Below are 22,241 nucleotides of genomic sequence, written 5' to 3'. Positions count from 1 at the left end.
GAGAGCTTTTTATGTCTCTATTTTGGTTTGGTCAAGGTGTGATTTGGGTGGGCATTCTATGTTCCTTTTTCTATGTTTTGTATTTCTTTGTTTTGGCCGGGTATGGTTCTCAATCAGGGTCAGCTGACTATCGTTGTCTCTGATTGGGAACCATACTTAGGTAGCGTTTTCCCTCCTATGCTTTGTGGGTAGTTGTTTTCTGTTTAGTGTTCTTCACCTGACAGGACTGTTTCGGTTTTGTGTATTCTCTTTGTTATTTTTTGTTGAAGTGATCACTTTCTATAAAAGTCATGAACACTCACCACGCTGCGCTTTGGTCCGATTCGTTCTCATCCGACGACGACACCCATTACAGTCATGCCCTGACCATAGAGAGCTGTTTATTCTCTATGTTGGTTGGGGCATGACAGTGACTACGGTGGGTTATCAAGGTGATTATTAATGATCTATGTTGGCCTGGTATGGTTCCCAATCAGAGGCAGCTGTTTATCGGTGTCTCTGATTGGGGATCATATTTAGGCAGCCATTTCCCCATTGTGCTTTGTGGGATCTTGACTATGGATAGTTGCCTATTAGCACTATTGTTAGCTTCACGTTTCGTTTTGAGATTTAATGTTTTTGTTTTGCTTTGAGTCTCACCTAGAAATAAAAAGATGTGGAACCCAGATCACGCTGCGCTTTGGTCCAGTTATTCTAACGATCGTGACAGAAGATCCCACCAACAAAGGACCAAGCAGCGTGCCCAGGAGGAGGAAGTATCCTGGACTTGGGAAGAAATCCTGGCTTCCCGTGGAAGCAGACGCAAGCGGTGAGGGAAGGACAGCGATGACGCCAGGGTTCGCGGCCACGACGCAAGCCCAAAAGGCAGGGGGGGGGGGGGGGGGCACATGGAGTGGTCGGCGACGCTGAGGGGTGAGTCAGAGACCGAGGAGGAATATTGGGACAGATTGAGCGAGGAGTGGGCGGCGAAAGTTGAGGGGAGTGAACCAGAGACTGTCAGTGATTTGAGGGAGAATGTGGAGGAGAGAGAATTGAGAGAGTTATTGAATTGGTGGAGGATGCACGACGTTTGCCCTAAGGAGCGTGTTATCGATTTAAAGCCACCTGGGTCAACTCTCCGTACTCATCCTGAGAAGTGTGTTAAAGTTCCGGTACAATTGATGCCGGCTATACGCACCAGGTCTCCAGTGCGCCTTCACAGCCCAGTACGTCCTGTGCCAACTCCTCGTACTCACCGTGTGAAGAGTGTCATCGTTCCGGTACAATGTGTGCCGGTTTTACGCACCGTGTCTCCAGTGCGCCTCCACAGCCCGGTACATTCTGTACCTGCTCCTCGCACTCTCATTGGAGTGCATGTCCCCTGTCTAGTACGTCCTGTACATGCTCCTCGCACTCGCCCTGAGGTGCGTGTCACCAGCCAGGTGCCACCTGTACCTGCCCCACGCATCAGGCCTCCAGTGCGCCTCCACAGTCCAGTACGTTCTGTGCCTTCTCCCGCACTCGCCCTGAGGTGCGTGTCATCAGCCCGGTGCCACCTGTACCGGCCCCACGCATCAGGCCTCCAGTGCGCCTCCACAGTCCAGTGCGTCCTGTGACTCCTCCTCGCACTCGCCCTGAGGTGCGTGTCACCAGCCCGGTGCTACCCGTACCGGCTCCACGCATCAGGCCTCCAGTGCGCCTCCACAGTCCAGAGCTTTAGGCGACAGTTCCCAGTCCAGAGCTTCCGGCGACAGTTCCCAGTCCAGAGCTTCCGCGACAGTTCCCAGTCCAGAGCTTCCGGCGACAGTTCCCAGTCCAGAGCATCCGGACGTTTCACAGTCCGGAACCTCCATCGACAGTCCATAGTCCGGAACCTCCTGAGACGGTCCACAGTCCAGAACCTCCTGAGACGGTCCACAGTCCAGGAACCTCCTGAGACAGTCCACGGTCCGGAACCTCCTGAGACGGTCAACGGTCCGGAACCTCCTGAGACAGTCAACGGTCCGGAACCACCAGCGACGGTCGGCAGTCCAGAGCCTCTAGCGACGGTCTGCAGTCCAGAGCTTCTTGCGACGTTCGGCAGTTCAGAGTCTCCAGCGACAGTCGGCAGTCCAGAGCCTCCAGTGACGGTCTGCAGTCCAGAGCCTCCAGTGGGGGTTCCCAGTCCAAAGCCTCCAGCGACGATCTACGGTCAGGTTCCTCGGGCGACGATCCACGGTCCGGAGCCTCCGGCGACGATCCACGATCCGGTGTCTCCGGCGACGATCCACGGTCAGGAGTCCCCGGCGACGATCCACGGTCCGGTTCCTCCGGCGACGATCCACAGTCCGGAGCCCCCGGCGACGACCCACGGTCCGGTTCCTCCGGCGATGACCCACGGTTCGGTTCCTCCGGTGAGGATCCACGGTCCGGAGCTTCCGGCGACGATCCCCGCACCAGAGCTGCCATGGAAGATTATGTATCTGCGAGCGGAGTGGGTACTTCGCCCCGCACCGGAGCCGCCCCTGACGGTAGATGCCCACCCGGACCCTCCCCTATTGAGTCAGGTTTTGTGGTCGGAGTCCTATTTCTGCTTTTTGTGACTCCTATCTTTGGCTGGAAAAAAGGCTGTGTGTTTTTTGACTTGGTGGTGATCTAACATAATCATATGTTGTGCTTTCGCTGTAAAGCATTTTTGAAATTGGACATGATGGGTAGATTAACAAGATCTTTAGCTTTCATTTGCTGTATTGGACTTGTTAATGTGTAAAAGTTACATATTTCCAAAAAATATTTTTGAAAAAACTACACAGACCTTGGCCTAAACATCAGCGCCACAGGTAACTTCCACAAAGCTGTGAACGAGCTGAGAGACAAGGCAAGAAGGGCCTTCTATGCCATCAAAAGGAACATAAAATTCGACATACCAATTAGAATCTGGCTAAAAATACTTCAATCAGTTATAGAACCCATTGCCCTTTATGGTTGTGAGGTCTGGGGTCCGCTCACCAACCAAGAATTCACAAAATGGGACAAACACCAAATTGAGAGTCTGCATGCAGAATTCTGTAAAAATATAATCTGTGTACAACGTAAAACAACAAATAATGCATGCAGAGCAGAATTAGGACGATACCCGCTAATTATCAAAATACAGAAAAGAGAGGTGATATTCGACAACCACCTAAAAGGAAGCGATTCCCAAACCTTCCATAACAAAGCCATCACCTACAGAGAGATGAACCTGTAGAAGAGTCCCCTAAGCAAGCAGGTCCTGGGACTCTGTTCAGAAACACAAACAGACCCCACAGAGCCCCAGGACAGCAACAAAATTAGACCCAACCAAATCATGAGAAAACAAAAAGATAATTGCTTGACACATTGGAAAGAGTTAACATAATAACAGAGCAAACAAGAATGGTATTTGGTCCTAAACAGAGAGTACACAGCGGCACAATACCTGACCACTGTGACTGACCCAAACTTAAGGAAAGCTTTGACTATGTACAGACCCAGTGAGCATAGCCTTGCTATTGAGAAAGGCTGCCGTAGGCAGACCTGGCTCTCAAGAGAAGACAGGCTATGTGCACACTGCCCACAAAATGAGCTGGAAACTGAGTTGCACTTCCTAACCTCCTGCCAAATGTACGACCATAGAAACACATTTTTCCCTCAGATTACACAGCTCCACAAAGAATTTGAAAACAAAACCAATTTTGATGAACTCACTTATCTACTGGGTGAAATACCACAGTGTGCCATCACAACAGCAAGATTTGTGACCTGTTACCACAAGAAAAGGGCAACCAGTGAAGAACAAACACCATTGTAAATACAACCCATATTTATGTTTATCTATTTTTCCTTTTTGTATTTTAACTATTTGCACATCCTTACAACACTGTATAGAGACATAATATGACATTTGAAATGTCTTTATTCTTTTGGAACTTCTGTGAGTGTAATTTTTACTGTTCATTTTTATTATCCACTTCACTTGCTTTGGCAACATTAACATATGTTTCCCATGCCAATAAATCCTTAAAAGAAAGAGCGAGATATAGGGAGAGGGGAGAAAGAGTTTTATAGGGAGGGGGAGAGAAAGAGATAAACTCAGCAAAAAAAGAAACCCTGTCTTTCAAAGATAATTTGTACAAATCTAAATAATTTCACAGATCTTCATTGTAAAGGATTTAAACACTGTTTCCCATGCTTGTTCAATGAGCCATAAACAATTAATGAACTTGCACCTGTGGAACGGTCGACACTAACAGCTTACAGATGGTAGGCAATTTAGGTCACAGTTATGAAATCTTAGGACAATAAAGAGGCCTTTCTACTGACTTTGAAAAACACCAAAATAAAGATGCCAAGGGTCCCTGCTCATCTGCGTGAACGTGCCTTAGGCATGCTGCAAGGAGGCATGAGTACTGCAGATGTGGCCAGGGCAATAAATTGCAATGTCCATACTGTGAGACGCCTAAGACAGCACTACAGGGAGACAGGACAGACAGCTGATCGTCCTTGCAGTGGCAGACCACGTGTAACAACACCTGCACAGGATCGGTACATACGAACATCACACCTGCGGGACAGGTACAGGATGGCAACAACAACTGCCCGAGTTACACCAGGAACGCACAATCCTTCAATCATTGCTCACACTGTCGGCAATAGGCAATAGGCGTAATTGTCAGCATCACTTCCAATCCGCCATATATTTTTTTTGCGTTTTTTTTTTCCCCCCCCCTGGTAAGTCTGGTAAGGCAGGTCCTCACCAGACATCACCGGCAACAACATAGCCTATGGGCACAAATCCACCATCGCTGGACCAGACAGGACTGGCAAAAAGTGTTCTTCACTGACGAGTCGTGGTTTAGTCTCACCAGGGGTGATGGCCGGATTCGCGTTTATCGTCGAAGGAATGAGCATTACACCGAGGCCTGTACTCTGGAGCGGGATCGATTTGGAGGTGGAGGGTCCGTCATGGTCTGGGGCGGTGTGTCACAGCATCATCGGACTGAGCTTGTTGTCATTGCAGGTAATCTCAACGCTGTGCATTACAGGGATGACATCCTCCTCCCTCATGTGGTACCCTTCCTGCAGGCTCATCCTGACATGACCCTCCAGCATGACAATGCCACCAGCCATACTGCTTGTTCTGTGCGTGATTTCCTGCAAGACAGGAATGTCAGTGTTCTGCCATGGCCAGCGAAGAGCCCGGATCTCAATCCCATTGAGCACGTCTGGGACCTGTTGGGTCGGAGGGTGAGGGCTAGGTCCATTCCCTCCAGAAATGTCTGGGAACTTGCAGGTGCCTTGGTAGAAGAGTGGGGTAACATCTCACAGCAAGAACTGGCAAATCTGGTGCAGTCCATGAGGAGATGCACTGCAGTACTTAATGCAGCTGGTGGCCACACCAGATACTGACTGTTACTTTAGATTTTTACCCCCCTTTGTTCAGGGACACATTATTCCATTTATGTTAGTCACATGTCTGTGGAACTTGTTCAGTTGTTGAATCTTGTTATGTTCATACAAATATTTACACATGTTAAGTTTGCTGAAAATAGAGAGAATCTTTCTTTTTTTGCTGAGCTTATTTAGGGAATGGGAGAGAGAGATATATACAAAGAGGGGTGAGAGATATATATATAGGGAGGGAGGGGGAGAGAGAGAGATAGAGAGAGGGGACAGAGAGAGATATAGGGATTGGGAGAGAGTGAGCGACAGATAGGGAGAGGGGAAAAAGAGAGAGATACAGGGAGGGGGAGAGAGAGATATACAGGGAGAGGGGAAAGAGATATATAGGGAGAGGAGAGAGAGAGGGAGAGAGCGATATATATGGAGAGGGGGAGATATACAGTGGGGAGAACAAGTATTTGATACACTGCCGATTTTGCAGGTTTTCCTACTTACAAAGCATGTAGAGGTCTGTAATATTTATCATAGGTACACTTCAACTGTGAGAGACGGAATCTAAAACAAAAATCCAGAAAATCACATTGTATGATTTTTAAGTAATTAATTTGCATTTTATTGCATGACATAAGTATTTGATACATCAGAAAAGCAGAACTTAATATTTGGTACAGAAACCTTTGTTTGCAATTACAGAGATCATACGTTTCCTGGAGTTCTTGACCAGGTTTGCACACACTGCAGCAGGGATTTTGTCCCACTCCTCCATACAGACCTTCTCCAGATCCTTCAGGTTTCGGGGCTGTCGCTGGGCAATACGGACTTTCAGCGCCCTCCAAAGATTTTCTATTGGGTTCAGGTCTGGAGACTGGCTAGGCCACTCCAGGACCTTGAGATGCTTCTTACGGAGCCACTCCTTAGTTTCCCTGGCTGTGTGTTTCGGGTCGTTGTCATGCTGGAAGACCCAGCCACGACCCATCTTCAATGCTCTTACTGAGGGAAGGAGGTTGTTGGCCAAGATCTCGCGATACATGGCCCCATCCATCCTCCCCTCAATACGGTGCAGTCGTCCTGTCCCCTTTGCAGAAAAGCATCCCCAAAGAATGATGTTTCCACCTCCATGCTTCACGGTTGGGATGGTGTTCTTGGGGTTGTACTCATCCTTCTTCTTCCTCCAAACACGTCGAGTGGAGTTTAGACCAAAAAGCTCAATTTTTGTCTCATCAGACCACATGACCTTCTCCCATTCTTCCTCTGGATCATCCAGATGGTCATTGGCAAACTTCAGACGGGCCTGGACATGCCCTGGCTTGAGCAGGGGGACCTTGCGTGCGCTGCAGTATTTTAATCCATGACGGCATAGTGTGTTACTAATGGTTTTCTTTGAGACTGTGGTCCCAGCTCTCTTCAGGTCATTGACCAGGTCCTGCCGTGTAGTTCTGGGCTGATCCCTCACCTTCCTCATGATCATTGATGCCCCACGAGGTGAGATCTTGCATGGAGCCCAAGATCGAGGATGATTGACCGTCATCTTGAACTTCTTCCATTTTCTAATAATTGCGCCAACAGTTGTTGCCTTCTCACCAAGCTGCTTGCCTATTGTCCTGTAGCCCATCCCAGCCTTGTGCAGGTCTACAATTTTATCCCTGATGTCCTTACACAGCTCTCTGGTCTTGGCCATTGTGGAGAGGCTGGAGTCTGTTTGATTGAGTGTGTGGACAGGTGTCTTTTATACAGGTAACGAGTTCAAACAGGTGCAGTTAATACAGGTAATGAGTGGAGAACAGGAGGGCTTCTTAAAGAAAAACTAACAGGTCTGTGAGAGCCGGAATTCTTACTGGTTGGAAGGTGATCAAATACTTATGTCTTGCAATAAAATGCAAATTAATTACTTAAAAATCATACAATGTGATTTTCTGGATTTTTGTTTTAGATTCCGTCTCTCACAATTGAAGTGTACCTATGATAAAAATTACAGACCTCTACATGCTTTGTAAGTAGGAAAACCTGCAAAATCGGCAGTGTATCAAATACTTGTTCTCCCCACTGTATAGGGATGGGGAGAGAGAGAGATAAAGGGAGAGGGGAGAGAGATATATATAAGGAGAGGAGAGAGAGAGAGTGACAGCTGAGGAGAGAGATATATAGGGAGAGAGAGATATAGGGAGAGGGGAGAGAGTGACAGATCGGGAGAGAAGAGAGAGTGACAGATACGGAGAGGAGAGAGAGAGATGTATAGGGATGGGGGAGAAATATAGGAAGGGGGAGAGAGAGAAATATAGGGAGGGCACAGAGAGAGATATATCGGGAGGGGGACAGCAAGATATAGCGAGAGTTACAGATAGGAAGAGGGAAGAGAGAGATACAGTGAGGGAAAAAAGTATTTGATCCCCTGCTGATTTTGTACGTTTGCCCACTGACAAAGAAATGATCAGTCTATAATTTTAATGGTAGGTTTATTTGAACAGTGAGAGACAGAATAACAACAAAAATATCCAGAAAAACGCATGTCAAAAATGTTATAAATTGATTTGCATTTTAATGAGGGAAATAAGTATTTGACCCCCTCTCAATCAGAAAGATTTCTGGCTCCCAGGTGTCTTTCATACAGGTAACGAGCTGAGATTAGGAGCACACTCTTAAAGGGAGTCAGTTTCTTACCTGTATAAAAGATACCTGTCTACAGAAGCAATCAATCAATCAGATTCCAAACTCTCCACCATGGCCAAGACCAAAGAGCTCTCCAAGGATGTCAGGGACAAGATTGTAGACCTACACAAGGCTGGAATGGGCTACAAGACCATCGCCAAGCAGCTTGGTGAGAAGGTGACAACAGTTTCTGCGATTATTCGCAAATGGAAGAAACACAAAAGAACTGTCAATCTCCCTCAGCCTGGGGCTCCATGCAAGATCTCACCTCGTGGAGTTGCAATGATCATGAGAACGGTGAGGAATCAGCCCAGAACTACACAGGAGGATCTTGTCAATGATCTCAAGGCAGCTGGGACCATAGTCATCAAGAAAACAATTGGTAACACACTACGCCGTGAAGGACTGAAATCCTGCAGCGCCCGCAAGGTCCCCCTGCTCAAGAAAGCACATATACATGCCCGTCTGAAGTTTGCCAATGAACATCTGAATGATTCAGAGGACAACTGGGTGAACGTGTTGTGGTCAGATGAGACCAAAATGGAGTTCTTTGGCATCAACTCAACTTGCCGTGTTTGGAGGAGGAGGAATGCTGCCTATGACCCCAAGAACACCATCCCCACCGTCAAACATGGAGGTGGAAACATTATGCTTTGGGGGTGTTTTTCTGCTAAGGGGACAGGACAACTTCACCGCATCAAAGGGACGATGGACGGGGCCATGTACCGTCAAATCTTGGGTGAAAACCTCCTTCCCTCAGCCAGGGTATTGAAAATGGGTCGTGGATGGTTATTCCAGCATGACAATGACCCAAAACACACAGCCAAGGCAACAAAGGAGTGGCTCAAGAAGAAGCACATTAAGGTCCTGGAGTGGCCTAGCCAGTCTCCAGACCTTAATCCCATAGAAAATCTGTGGAGGGAGCTGAAGGTTCGAGTTGCCAAACGTCAACCTCGAAACCTTAATGACTTGAAGAAGATCTGCAAAGAGGAGTGGGACAAAATCCCTCCTGAGATGTGTGCAAACCTGGTGGCCAACTACAAGAAACGTCTGACCTCTGTGATTGCCAACAAGGGTTTTTCCACCAAGTACTAAGTCATGTTTTGCAGAGGGGTCAAATATTTATTTCCCTCATTAAAATGCAAATCAATTCATAACATTTTTGACATGCGTTTTTCTGGATTTTTTTGTTGATATTCTGTCTCTCACTGTTCAAATAAACCTACCATTAAAATTATAGACTGATCATTTCTTTGTCAGTGGGCAAACGTACAAAATCAGCAGGGGATCAAATACTTTCCCCCGTCACTGTATATAGGGAGGGGGAGAGAGAAAGAGAGAGATAGAGAGAGGGAGATGGGAGAGAGAGATATTTTTATTTTACCTTTATTTAACTAGGCAAGTCAGTTAAGAACTAATTCTTATTTTCAATGACGGCCTTGGAACAGTGGGTTAACTGCCTTGTTCAGTGGCAGAACGACAGATGTTTGCCTTGTCAGCTCCCACCACTAGGCTACCAAGGCTACCCATATAGGGGCGGCAGGTGGCAGGTCTTCCCCGCCCAAATAGGGAGAGGAAGAGAGAGAAAGACATATAGGGAGAGGGAAGAGAGAGAGAGATATATAGGGAGAGGGGAGAGAGAGAGAGAGAGAGACATATAGGGAGAGGGAAGAGAGAGAGAGAGATAGGGAGAGGGAAGAGAGAGAGAGATAGGGAGAGGGGAGAGATATAGATATATAGGTTAGAGGGGAGAAAGATATATATATATTCTCTGTTAGCACCATGTCTCTATTCTCTGTTAGCACCATGTCTCTATTCTCAGTTAGCACCACGTCTCTATTCTCTGTTAGCACCATGTCTCTATTCTCAGTTAGCACCGTGTCTCTATTCTCTGTTAGCACCACGTCTCTATTCTCAGTTAGCACCACGTCTCTATTCTCTGTTAGCACCATGTCTCTATTCTCAGTTAGCACCATGTCTCTATTCTCAGTTAGCACCACGTCTCTATTCTCTGTTAGCACCACGTCTCTATTCTCAGTTAGCACCATGTCTCTATTCTCTGTTAGCACCATGTCTCTATTCTCTGTTAGCACCATGTCTCTATTCTCTGTTAGCACCACGTCTCTATTCTCAGTTAGCACCATGTCTCTATTCTCAGTTAGCACCACGTCTCTATCCTCTGTTAGCACCATGTCTCTATTCTCAGTTAGCACCACGTCTCTATTCTCAGTTAGCACCATGTCTCTATACTCTGTTAGCACCATGTCTCTATTCTCTGTTAGCATCATGTCTCTATTCTCTGTTAGCACCACGTCTCTATGCTCAGTTAGCACCATGTCTCTATTCTCAGTTAGCACCACGTCTCTATTTTCAGTTAGCACCATGTCTCTACTCTCAGTTAGCACCATGTCTCTATTCTCTGTTAGCACCATGTCTCTATTCTCTGTTAGCACCATGTCTCTATTCTCAGTTAGCACCATGTCTCTATTCTGACATCATTAGAAAACCAGACATCTTATCTTCTCTATTTCTCACAAGTTCTCCCTGTCTCTCTTTCCACTTCCCTCCTGTCCCCCCTCCCTTCTTCTTACCTTCATCTCTGCCCCCCTCTCTCTCTGCCCCCTCTCTCTCTGCCCACTCTTTCTCTGCACCCCCTCGCTCTCTGCTCCCCCTCTCTCTCTTCCCCCTCTCTCTCTGCCCGCTCTCTCTCTGCTCCCTCTCTCTCTGCCCCCTCTCTCTCTGCCCCCTCTCTCTCTGCTTCCTCTCTCTCTGCACCCCCTCTCTCTCTGCTCCCCATCTCTCTGCCCCCCTCTCTCTCTGCCTCCTCTCTCTCTGCTCCCTCTCTCTCTGCACCCCCCCTCTCTCTACCTCTCTCTCCCCCTTTCCCTCCCTATATCTCATTATCTCTTGACCTCCTCTCCCCGTCTCTTCCTTTGCCCCCCCCTATTTATCTCTCTCTCTTTCTCTCCCTCTCAGAACTGGGTCATGCTGTGGTCCCACTGGACCTGGGGAGCGTTGCATTCTGGGTACAGGGGGAGGGGGAAGCAGACTGACAAGCAGTTTCTGAATAAACCGATCTTCTGACTGTACCTGGGGGAGACACACGCACACACACACACACACACACAGAATTTGTGTTTGCATAATCCCTCTCTCTCTTCCTTTCCTTATTTTTCTTTCTTTCTGTCTTTTTCTTTCTGTCTCCCTCTCAGCACGCATATCTATCTTACCTGCACATGATCTCATGAGTCATTAAAACCCGACACATTTCAGGGTTCTTATCCTGTCCCTCATAGGTGATTGCCTGGGGAGAGAGAGAGAGAGAGAGAGAGAGAGAGAGAGAGAGAGAGAGAGAGAGAGAGAGAGAGAGAGAGAGAGAGAGAGAGAGAGAGAGAGAGAGAGAGAGAGAGAGAGAGAGAGAGAGAGAGAGAGAGAGAGAGAAAGAAAACAAATCCAATTTTGATGAACTCCCATATCTATTATGTGAAATACCACAGTATGCAATCACAGCAGCAAGATTTGTTAAGAACAAACAACATTGTAAATACAACCAATATTTATGTTGATTTATTTTCCGTTTTGTACTTTAACTATTTGCACATCGTTACAACACTGTATATGTAACGGATGTGAAATGGCTAGCTAGTTAGCGGGTACGCGCTAGTAGCGTTTCAATCAGTTACGTCACTTGCTCTGAAACCTAGAAGTAGTGTTGCCCCTTGCTCTGCAAGGGCTGCGGCCTTTGTGGAGCGATGGGTAACGATGCTTCGTGGGCGACCGTTGTTGATGTGTGCAGAGGGTCCCTGGTTCACGCCCGTGTCGGGGCGAGGGGACGTACTAAAGTTATACTGTTACATTGATGCTGTTGACCCTGGTTGCTGCGGAGGAGGTTGAAAGGGGGGTGAGTGTAACGGATGTGAAATGGCTAGCTAGTTAGCGGGTACGCGCTAGTAGCGTTTCAATCAGTTACGTCACTTGCTCTGAAACCTAGAAGTAGTGTTGCCCCTTGCTCTGCAAGGGCCGTGGCCTTTGTGGAGCGATGGGTAACGATGCTTCGTGGGCGACCGTTGTTGATGTGTGCAGAGGGTCCCTGGTTCGCGCCCGTGTCGGGGCGAGGGGACGCCGTAAAGTTATACTGTTACATATATACTGTATATAACATGACATTTGAAATATGTCTATTCCTTTGGAGCTTCTGTGAGTGTTATGTTTACTGTTCAGGTTTAATTGTTTATTTTACTTTTGTATATTATCTACCTCACTTATTTTGGCAATGTAAACATATGTTTCCAAGTAAATAAAGCCCTTTGAATTGAATTGAGAGAGTAAGAGTGAGAGTGAGAGTGAGAGAGAGGTTTGGTTTGTTAGTAAAATAGAGTTTGCCAAGTGGTTTTCATCTGGTAGCATGAGATACATAATGTGTATGTGTGTGTGTAAGTGTGTGTGTGTGTGTGTGTGTGTGTGCATGTGCGTGTTCGTGTGCGTGTGCATGTGTGTGTGTGTGTGAGCAGTTGGTCTGCCAGACTGTAGTATAGTGCACCATCTGGCCCTTCCAGCACCTCTTCCAACATCCTCGGTCCAGTTTCACCTCTCGCCAACCACACTACATGCTCTCAGACCTGAGTCACACACACACAGACACACACACGTACCCACACACACATTGCCTTTCATGAAAGAGATGGTACCTGTTTGGTCATGGAATCGATGAGGCGCACGTAAAAGTCCTGCTCTGTCCTGATACCTATAGACAGAGAGATACAGTAGAGAGAGAGAGAGAGATACAGTAAAAAGAGAGAGAGAGAGAGACAGTAGAGACAGAGAGAGACAGTAAAGAGAGATATACAGTAAAGAGAGAGATATATACAGTAAAGAGAGATACACAGTACAGAGAGATATACAGTAAAAAGAGATATATACAGTAAAGAGAGAGAGATACAGTAAAGAGAGAGAGAGATACAGTAAAGAGAGAGAGAGATACAGTAGAGAAGATATGCAGTAAAGAGAGATATATACAGTAAAGAGAGAGAGAGATACAGTAGACAGAGAGAGATACAGTAGACAGAGAGATATACAGTAAAGAGAGATACAGATACAGAAAAGAGAGAGACAGACAGATATACAGTAAAGAGGGAGAGAGATAGAGTAAATAGAGAGAGAATGACAGTAAAGAGAGAGACATATACAGTAAAGAGAGAGAGATATACAGTAAAGAGAGAGAGATATACAGTAAAGAGAGAGATAATGACAGTAAAGAGAGAGAGATATACAGTTAAAAGAAAGAGATATACAGTAAAAAGGAAATATATACAGTAAAGCGAGAAAGATATACAGTAAAGAGAGAGAGATACAGTAAAGACAGAGAGATACAGTAGGAGAGAGATACAATAAAGAGAAAGATATACAGTAAATAGAGATATATACAGCAGAGAGAGAGAGAGAGATACCGTAAAGAGAGAGATATACAGCAAAGAGAGTGACAGATACAGTAAAGTGAGAGACAGATATAGTAAAGAGAGAGAGAATGACAGTAAAGAGAGAGAGAATGACAGTAAAGAGAGAGATACAGATATATAGTAAAAAGAAAGAGATATACAGTAAAGAGAGAGCCAGATACAGAAAAGAGAGAGACAGATATACAGTAAAGAGAGAGATATACAGTAAAGAGAGAGAATGGCAGTAAAGAGAAAGATATACAGTAAAGAGAGAATGACAGTAAAGAGAGAGAGAGAGATACAGTTAAAAGAAAGAGATATACAGTAAAGAGAGAGAGATATACAGTAAAAAGGAAAATATATACAATAAAGAGAGATATATACAGTAAAGGAGAGAGAGATACAGTAAAGAGAGAGAGAGAGATACAGTAAAGAGAGAGATATACAGTATATATACAGTAAAAAGAAAGAGATATACAGTAAAGAGAGAGATATATACAGTAAAGAGAGAGACAGATATACAGTAAAGAGAGAGATATACAGTAAAGAGAGAGAGAGTGAGATACAGTAAAGAGAGAGAGATATACAGTAAAGAGAGAGAATGACAGTATAGAGAGAGATAAACAGTTAAAAGAAAGAGATATACAGTAAAAAGGAAATATATACAGTAAAGCGAGAAAGATATACAGTAAAGAGAGAGAGATACAGTAAAGACAGAGAGATACAGTAGGAGAGAGATACAATAAAGAGAAAGATATACAGTAAATAGAGATATATACAGCAGAGAGAGAGAGAGAGACACAGTAAAGAGAGAGAGAGATATACAGTAAAGAGAGAGATACCGTAAAGAGAGAGATATACAGCAAAGAGAGTGACAGATACAGTAAAGAGAGAGACAGATATAGTAAAGAGAGAGAGAATGACAGTAAAGAGAGAGAGAATGACAGTAAAGAGAGAGATACAGATATATAGTAAAAAGAAAGAGATATACAGTAAAGAGAGAGCCAGATACAGAAAAGAGAGAGACAGATATACAGTAAAGAGAGAGATATACAGTAAAAGAGAGAATGGCAGTAAAGAGAAAGATATACAGTAAAGAGAGAATGACAGTAAAGAGAGAGAGAGAGATACAGTTAAAAGAAAGAGATATACAGTAAAGAGAGAGAGAGATATACAGTAAAAAGGAAAATATATACAATAAAGAGAGATATATACAGTAAAGGAGAGAGAGATACAGTAAAGAGAGAGAGAGAGATACAGTAAAGAGAGAGATATACAGTATATATACAGTAAAAAGAAAAAGATATACAGTAAAGAGAGAGATATATACAGTAAAGAGAGAGACATATATACAGTAAAGAGAGAGATATACAGTAAAGAGAGAGAGAGTGAGATACAGTAAAGAGAGAGAGATATACAGTAAAGAAAGAGAATGACAGTATAGAGAGAGATAAACAGTTAAAAGAAAGAGATATACAGTAAAAAGGAAATATATACAGTAAAGATATACAGTAAAGAGAGAGAGATACAGTAAAGACAGAGAGATACAGTAGGAGAGAGATACAATAAAGAGAAAGATATACAGTAGAGATATATACAGCAGAGAGAGAGAGAGAGACACAGTAAAGAGAGAGAGAGATATACAGTAAAGAGAGAGATACCGTAAAGAGAGAGATATACAGCAAAGAGAGTGACAGATACAGTAAAGAGAGAGACAGATATAGTAAAGAGAGAGAGAATGACAGTAAAGAGAGAGAGAATGACAGTAAAGAGAGAGATACAGATATATAGTAAAAAGAAAGAGATATACAGTAAAGAGAGAGCCAGATACAGAAAAGAGAGAGACAGATATACAGTAAAGAGAGAGATATACAGTAAAGAGAGAGAATGGCAGTAAAGAGAAAGATATACAGTAAAGAGAGAATGACAGTAAAGAGAGAGAGAGAGATACAGTTAAAAGAAAGAGATATACAGTAAAGAGAGAGAGATATACAGTAAAAAGGAAAATATATACAATAAAGAGAGATATATACAGTAAAGGAGAGAGAGATACAGTAAAGAGAGAGAGAGAGATACAGTAAAGAGAGAGATATACAGTATATATACAGTAAAAAGAAAGAGATATACAGTAAAGAGAGAGATATATACAGTAAAGAGAGAGACAGATATACAGTAAAGAGAGAGATATACAGTAAAGAGAGAGAGAGTGAGATACAGTAAAGAGAGAGAGATATACAGTAAAGAGAGAGAATGACAGTATAGAGAGAGATAAACAGTAAAGAGAAAATGACAGTAAAGAGAGAGAGAGAGAGATATACAGTTAAAAGAAAGAGATATACAGTAAAGAGAGAGAGAGATACAGTAAAAAGGAAAATATATACAATAAAGAGAGAGAGATATACAGTAAAGAGAGAGAGAGAGATACAGTAAAGAGAGAGAGAGATACAGTAAAGAGAGAGGAATGTACAGTAGAGAGAGAGATACAGTAAAGAGAGAGATATACAGTAAATAGAGATATATATACAGTAGAGAGAGAGATATTCAGTAAAGCGAGAGAGATATACAGTAAAGAGAGAGATATACAGTAAAAAGAAAGAGAGATACTGTAAAGAGAGATGTTAGAGAGATACATAGAGAAACATACAAAGATAGTTAGCCTGTACTGTATGTATGTACGCTATTAGTATTCATGGAGCTAATGGTCATTTCGGTTTCAGATTAAATTAAAATACAATATTCTGGATTTGTTATTGTTAATAGAGATAGAAGATTGCCCATTTTTTGTAGAGCACATAAGTCTGTGGCATGCTCTACAAAAAGTTCATATTAAAAAAAAGATATACACTAACGTCAAAAGTTTTGGGTCACTTAGAAATGTCCTTGTTTTGAAAGAAAAGCATTTTTTTTGTCCATTAAAATAACATCAACTTGATCAGAAATACAGTGTAGACATTGTTAATGTTGTAAATGACTATTGTAGCTGGAAACGGCAGATTTTTTATGGAATATCTACATAGGCGTACAGAGGTGGTGGAGGCAATGTGATGGTCTGGGTAGTTTGGTGGTGGTAAAGTGGGAGATTTGTACAGGGTAAAAGGGATCTTGAAGAAGGAAGGCTATCACTCCATTTTGCAACGCCATGCCATACCCTGTGGACAGCGCTTAATTGGAGCCAATTTCCACCTACAACAGGACAATGACCTAAAGCTCCAAACTATGCAAGAACTATTTAGGGAAGAAGCAGTCAGCTGGTATTCTGTCTATAATGGAGTGGCCAGCAGTCACTGGATCTCAACCCCATTGAGCTGTTGTGGGAGCAGCTTGACCGTTTGGTACGTAAGAAGTGCCCATCAAACAAATACAACTTGTGGGAGTTGCTTTGGGAAGCATGGGGTGAAATCTCTTCAGATTACCTCAACAAATTGACAACTAGAATGCCAAAGGTCGGCAAGGATGTAATTGCTGCAAATGGAGGATTATTTTTATCGACAGAAAAGTTTGAAGGACACAATTATTATTTCAATTAAAAATCATTATTTAGAACCTTGTCAATGTCTTGACTGTATTTCCTATTCATGTTGCAACTCATTTCATGTATGTTTTCATGGAAAACAAGGACATTTCTAAGTGACCCCAAACTTTTGAACGGTAGTGTATATTAATAGGCTAATAGTAATGCATACATTAAATTAATACTTTTTATAATAATAACAATCAATGTTATTTTCGTATGTTAATAACACATTTGCAATTACTGTCAATTTTTATCCCATATATTTCATTCAAATTAATTCAATTGCATTGGAATTCCCTGGTGGATTGGTATGTAATAAATGTGTGTGTGAGGGGGTGTGTGTGTGTGTGTGTGTGTGTGTGTGTGTGTGAGGGGGTGTGTGTGTGCTGACCGTACCATTGCTGTATAGGAGCAGTAGCCTGTACTGTATCCCATTGTTGGTCTTTTCCCCTGACGTTTCCTGCCAACACACACACAGTCAGTCAGGTCACAAAGAACAACACCCACTACACACACAGATTTACAAAAGGCTGTCTTTAAACGTACCAAATATATATTTCGATATCAATATCAGAAACGATATAACAACTTTTTTTAAACTATATGTAAATAATTTTCAAAATATGTCCCACGATAAATGTAACTCATGGGAATGAATTCAGTGCCTTAGAGCCATGTAAAAGTGATATGACTACAGTTAGGCAACAGAACGCCGGCGTATAATACCGTACTAATAAATTATATTTGTGTTTAATTAACCAAAAATATTCGATTTTAATACTGGAACAATATCCTACTGAAAAAAATTTGCATGTCTAAAAAGAGTTTTCTGGCGACAATTACAGACTTGCATAAATAATTCTAAACGTTTAATGCTGTAATATTGTCAATAGCAATAAGTTATGATACAATTTATCGTTACAACGCTGGAATATGAGCAAATGATCGACGCGGACAGCGGCGGGTTGTGGGTCAAAGATATGAATAATAAATACCACACAAAGTATCGAATGGTTCCTTCCATGTAGTTCAAACTAATATAAAAACAACTCAAAACCATATCTATTAAAATTATTGTAAGACAACATTTGTATTTTTAATTGTAGTAATAAATTAAGCAATATATTCATAAGCCTCATGCATGTAAAGGAACTGCTGCAGATGTCAAATCAATATATATATATGCTGCTGATAGGGGTATGGCTTTCATAATGTTTTGGGAAAACTCACCTTTTCCTTTTCAACAAATCCAACGAAGCTGGTTCTCTCTATCTCCACCGGCTGCCCTTGTCTGTCGTACAGAGCCAGCACGAAGTGGAAGAAGTTGGATTTGCGAAGGTTGGAGGGCGGTTGTTTCTCGAAATGTGCCCGGGCTAGAGCCACTCCGCTGCGGATACAAGCAGCACCAAGCCCCATTACCACAACTTTCACATGGATGCCACTGAATTACACATGATTTCAACAATTCGAAGTAAAAGAGTAAAACGCTACAATTCTGGCCCCCGAAATTGTCAATATATCTTGACTTTTATTTTACATTTTAAACAATTATGAAAATAAATTCAGGCTGAAATGTCATAATTCCACTAGGTCATTTGCACATGTCTGAAAAGAGTTATGTGCCAAACAAAGATTATTTACAATTTGTCAAAGTATAGCCTTACCCTATACGAATAGTTGGGATTTGGTCGCTATATGGATAACCAATGCTAGATGTGGGGACCTTTTGCCTAGTTAAATAAGGTCAAATAACAATAAATAATACTAATTGTCGACAGACTGTAATAATCAACGTGTCTCGAAAATAATGAATGTATTATTGTTTTACTGCGTTATAATTATTGACGTGTCATTATAAATAAATAACTAAGCTGTTAAATTAGGCCTGTGTCTGACATGTTTAAATCCTTTGGATAGTGTTTATTTTGATTGATTTGATCGGCTACTAGCTAATAGGCTACCTGAATAAGTTACAATGAACAGAAACGAAACCAGTGTGTAAGCTATGCTTTAGCCTAGCTTCAATCACAGACATGAAGCCTGCAAGCTACAATCAAACCCCCCAAGTCAATATTAGGCTATATGCTTAGAAAAGGAAACCAACAGTCCATAGGGAGCGCAATGTTGTCCCAAAACACACGTGGTACGTCTAAGACAACGGGTCTGGGATAAAAACCTCCAATATATATCTTCTCCGTTCCCCGGGGCCAGTGTTGACTGGCTAGCCACCTCGGGCTTACCTCTGGGCGGCTGTGTTGGCGTCCAGCAGCCCGGCGCCCTGCATCCAGCTCCGCACGGCGTTCATCCCGGTCAACAAGGGCTCTTCTTTCATAACACTCCCGCTCCTCTGGATGTTCTCCTGGATCCCAAACATCAAAACATACGTTTCCTCCTCCCGTCACACTATGTGCCTCTCGCTCCCTGTCTCTCTCGCTTCCTTTTTCTTCCTTCCCCGTGGCTTTTGATCACGCAGACGGAAAGAGAGATGTTCGGTGCGCAAGTGGCGCGGTGTTTCTCACTTATTTTTGTAGTTTTCACTCAGAAACGAGAGAGCGAGAGAGAACTATGAACGAGATGAGGGTCTGGAAAGGGTGCTGTCAACATCCAGGGGTTAGTGGGCTGTGCGTCAACAACTCTTGTGAAGAAGAAAAGTCCTCCAGGACCATCAGGTGAACGCGATGGGGGGGGGGGGGGGGGGGGGGGTGCTCCCAGAAATCAGTGAACGTAACTTCAAAAAAGAGCCAACATTTTAGAGAAGAGAAACAAGCATCAACCAATCAAGTTCTTTCTGCCTCTAGTCTACTGTTGCTTTATTGTCTTCAGCAATCTCTCTCAGTTCTCAGATGAAAGGAGCGCGTGAGGAGACGCTAGGCCATAGATCCGTTCGTTGCTCCTGTCCGGTCTCTGCTCCTGGACTGATCTGTGGTCTCTCCTTCCCAAAGGAAACACTTCTGAAGGTCTCCAGTAACCGAACACGAATGAACTCAGCTGGAAGGGAAGCGTGCGTGTCTGGTGAAGAGGAAGGCTAACACCCCCAAACACAGTGCGTGCACGGTCGCTCATCATCATCTATCGACGGTCCTCAACCCAGCCATGTTGTATCCCCCGCCTAATGTGCACAGTCCTGCCCCAACCACTTAACCAGGGTGTGTGTGTATGTGTGCGTGTGTGCGTGCGTGTGTGTGTGCGTCATCACAGGGCATGCCTTCGGGATTTGACATCTCTCTCTCTCTCTCTCTCTCTCTCTCTCTCTCTCTCTCTCTCTCTCTCTCTCTCTCTCTCTCTCTCTCTCTCTCTCTCTCTCACACACACACACACACAAACACACTCACACACCTTTCTAATGCAATATTGCCATCTACTGTCTCATTCCCAACCAGAGAAAATCTCAACCTCTACTTTGTCTTTTCTCTCTCTCCATAGTCGCAGGAAGCAGGGATGCTCATTCCCAACCAGAGAACATCTCAACCTCTACTTTGTCTCTTCTCTCTCTCCATAGTCGCAGGAAGTCGGGATGCTGCAGCATCCTGATAAACTCAAATCATTTTGCCAAAATTAGTCAAAAAAACATTTGACTTCTGTCTGAACATTTGACTCCTCATTGGACATTTAGCTACAGAGGCTCAATAGCTTCTAAAAAATCTAGTTGTGGATTAAGTTTTATCAGTTACAGTCGGGAAAGGCCACGGTTTTGGAAGCAGGCACGCCATATATAGAACCTCTTGTTGCATTGTGGCCGTAGATATGATCCATAGAAGTATTTTGAAACCTTTAACCCTGGTCTTTTGAAAGTTAAACTCATGGGTACACTAGCAGTGGCTGCCAGTCCTGACATTTACGGATTATATTTCTATAGTTGGTTGTGGCTGTCAGTTTTGTATTTCACAAATTCCAAAATACAATCGCGAGATAAACATAGGCCTACTGTTTGGAAAGCAAATGACTACTGCTGAAAAGAGAAGACTGATCTGTCTGTAGAAGCCCCTCCCCCTAATTCTACTTTTGAGTGATTCTGAGCAAACAGCACTGGTTTTCATAGTAGCTTATCTGGAGATATTGCCACTAGTGCATCGACCATCACCAGTGAGTATCCAACACTTCATCTTCATCATTGGGTGAGTCAGCGTCACTGGAAAGCGTATTTTATATACTATACATATACACTACCCGTCAAATGCTTGGACACACCTACTCATTCCAGGGTTTTTCTTTATTTGTAATATTTTCTACGTTGTAGAATAATAGTGAAGACATCAAAACTATGAAATAACACATATGGAATCATATAGTAACCAAAAAAGTGTTAACAAAATCTAAATATATGTTATATTTGAGATTCTTCAACGTAGCCACCCTTTGCCTTGATGACAGCTGTGCACACTCTTGGGGGGTATTGTGTGTAGATTGATGAGGGACATTTTTTTAAATCATTTTAGAAAAAGTCAAGGGGTCTGAATACTTTCCAAATGCACTGTAAAACCTCAAACTGAATATGGAGCACACAATTAAAAAGACAGATCAAACTCATCAGGGTTTATGTTCTGAAACCTTGGAGCTGGACAAGTGACTGGGAAGATTTGAATTCAGCTGACATTTTGAGAAATGTACCATTAATCCATATGCATTGTGGGTCATTAGGGTGTCTACCCACACAGAGACGTCAATAAATGAGGCATATTGGTCAAATGAGACACATTGCATGTGTTTTGATGTGTAACATATGCAAAACTGTGTAGCCTATTGTTTAATTTGATTTTACTTTACTCAAACATGGTTCAGCTGTCAGAGATTTGAGCACTAAATGCATCAGGGCATGTAGGCTTAGGGGTCCACTGTATAATATTAATACTAAACAAACACATATAAAGGAAGCTAGGTTTAGAGTGAGAGAGATATGGAGATATGCCGAGGACATGCTACAACACCAGCATGTATCCTGTATACCTGTCAGACAGGCTACTGTGTTTCTTATACAGATGGGCGTACAGGAGGTCATTTGTCATTTTTTATTCCGAATATTTTTTATAAAGATAAGTGTTATATTTTTGGATTATAGGAGTAACACTGGTAGGCCTGAAACATTCTTCAGAGACAGTTGAGCATTGGAGTGCACTGCCTTCATATCATAGGACTGCAGTATAAAAGGCTAATAGCCCCACCGCACCAAACCTTCACAAAAGTTCATCAACTTTATTTAGGTAATATCAAAAGTAAGTCAAGCCATTGTTTAAAAAGTACGAGCTGGATATTACATAGAGGAAAAC

At 43.2% G+C, this 22,241-nt stretch overlaps 1 protein-coding gene across 3 annotated transcripts in view; it reads right to left on the bottom strand.

The window, feature by feature from the left end:
* The window catches only part of LOC139574692 (transcription factor COE1-A-like), a 111,431-nt gene extending 91,759 nt beyond the window's left edge, over positions 1–19,672 (bottom strand). For all 3 annotated transcript variants that reach the window (XM_071399498.1, XM_071399499.1, XM_071399500.1), the window contains exons 1-5: positions 19,218–19,672; positions 18,208–18,364; positions 17,374–17,437; positions 12,717–12,772; positions 11,259–11,332 (exon numbers count right to left, since the gene is read on the bottom strand). In XM_071399498.1, coding sequence (XP_071255599.1) covers positions 11,259–11,332; positions 12,717–12,772; positions 17,374–17,437; positions 18,208–18,364; positions 19,218–19,351 — 485 coding nt within the window. In that variant the 5' untranslated portion in view covers positions 19,352–19,672. The remainder of the gene's footprint in view (positions 1–11,258; positions 11,333–12,716; positions 12,773–17,373; positions 17,438–18,207; positions 18,365–19,217) is intronic.
* Between the last annotated feature and the right edge of the window lie 2,569 nt (positions 19,673–22,241).

Source organism: Salvelinus alpinus, chromosome 4 (genome assembly GCF_045679555.1).
Source record: "Salvelinus alpinus chromosome 4, SLU_Salpinus.1, whole genome shotgun sequence".
In the NCBI taxonomy this organism is placed as follows: Eukaryota; Metazoa; Chordata; class Actinopteri; order Salmoniformes; family Salmonidae; genus Salvelinus; species Salvelinus alpinus.
The sequence above is the reverse complement of the archived record's forward strand: the minus strand, read 5'-3'. Positions and strand labels throughout refer to the sequence as shown.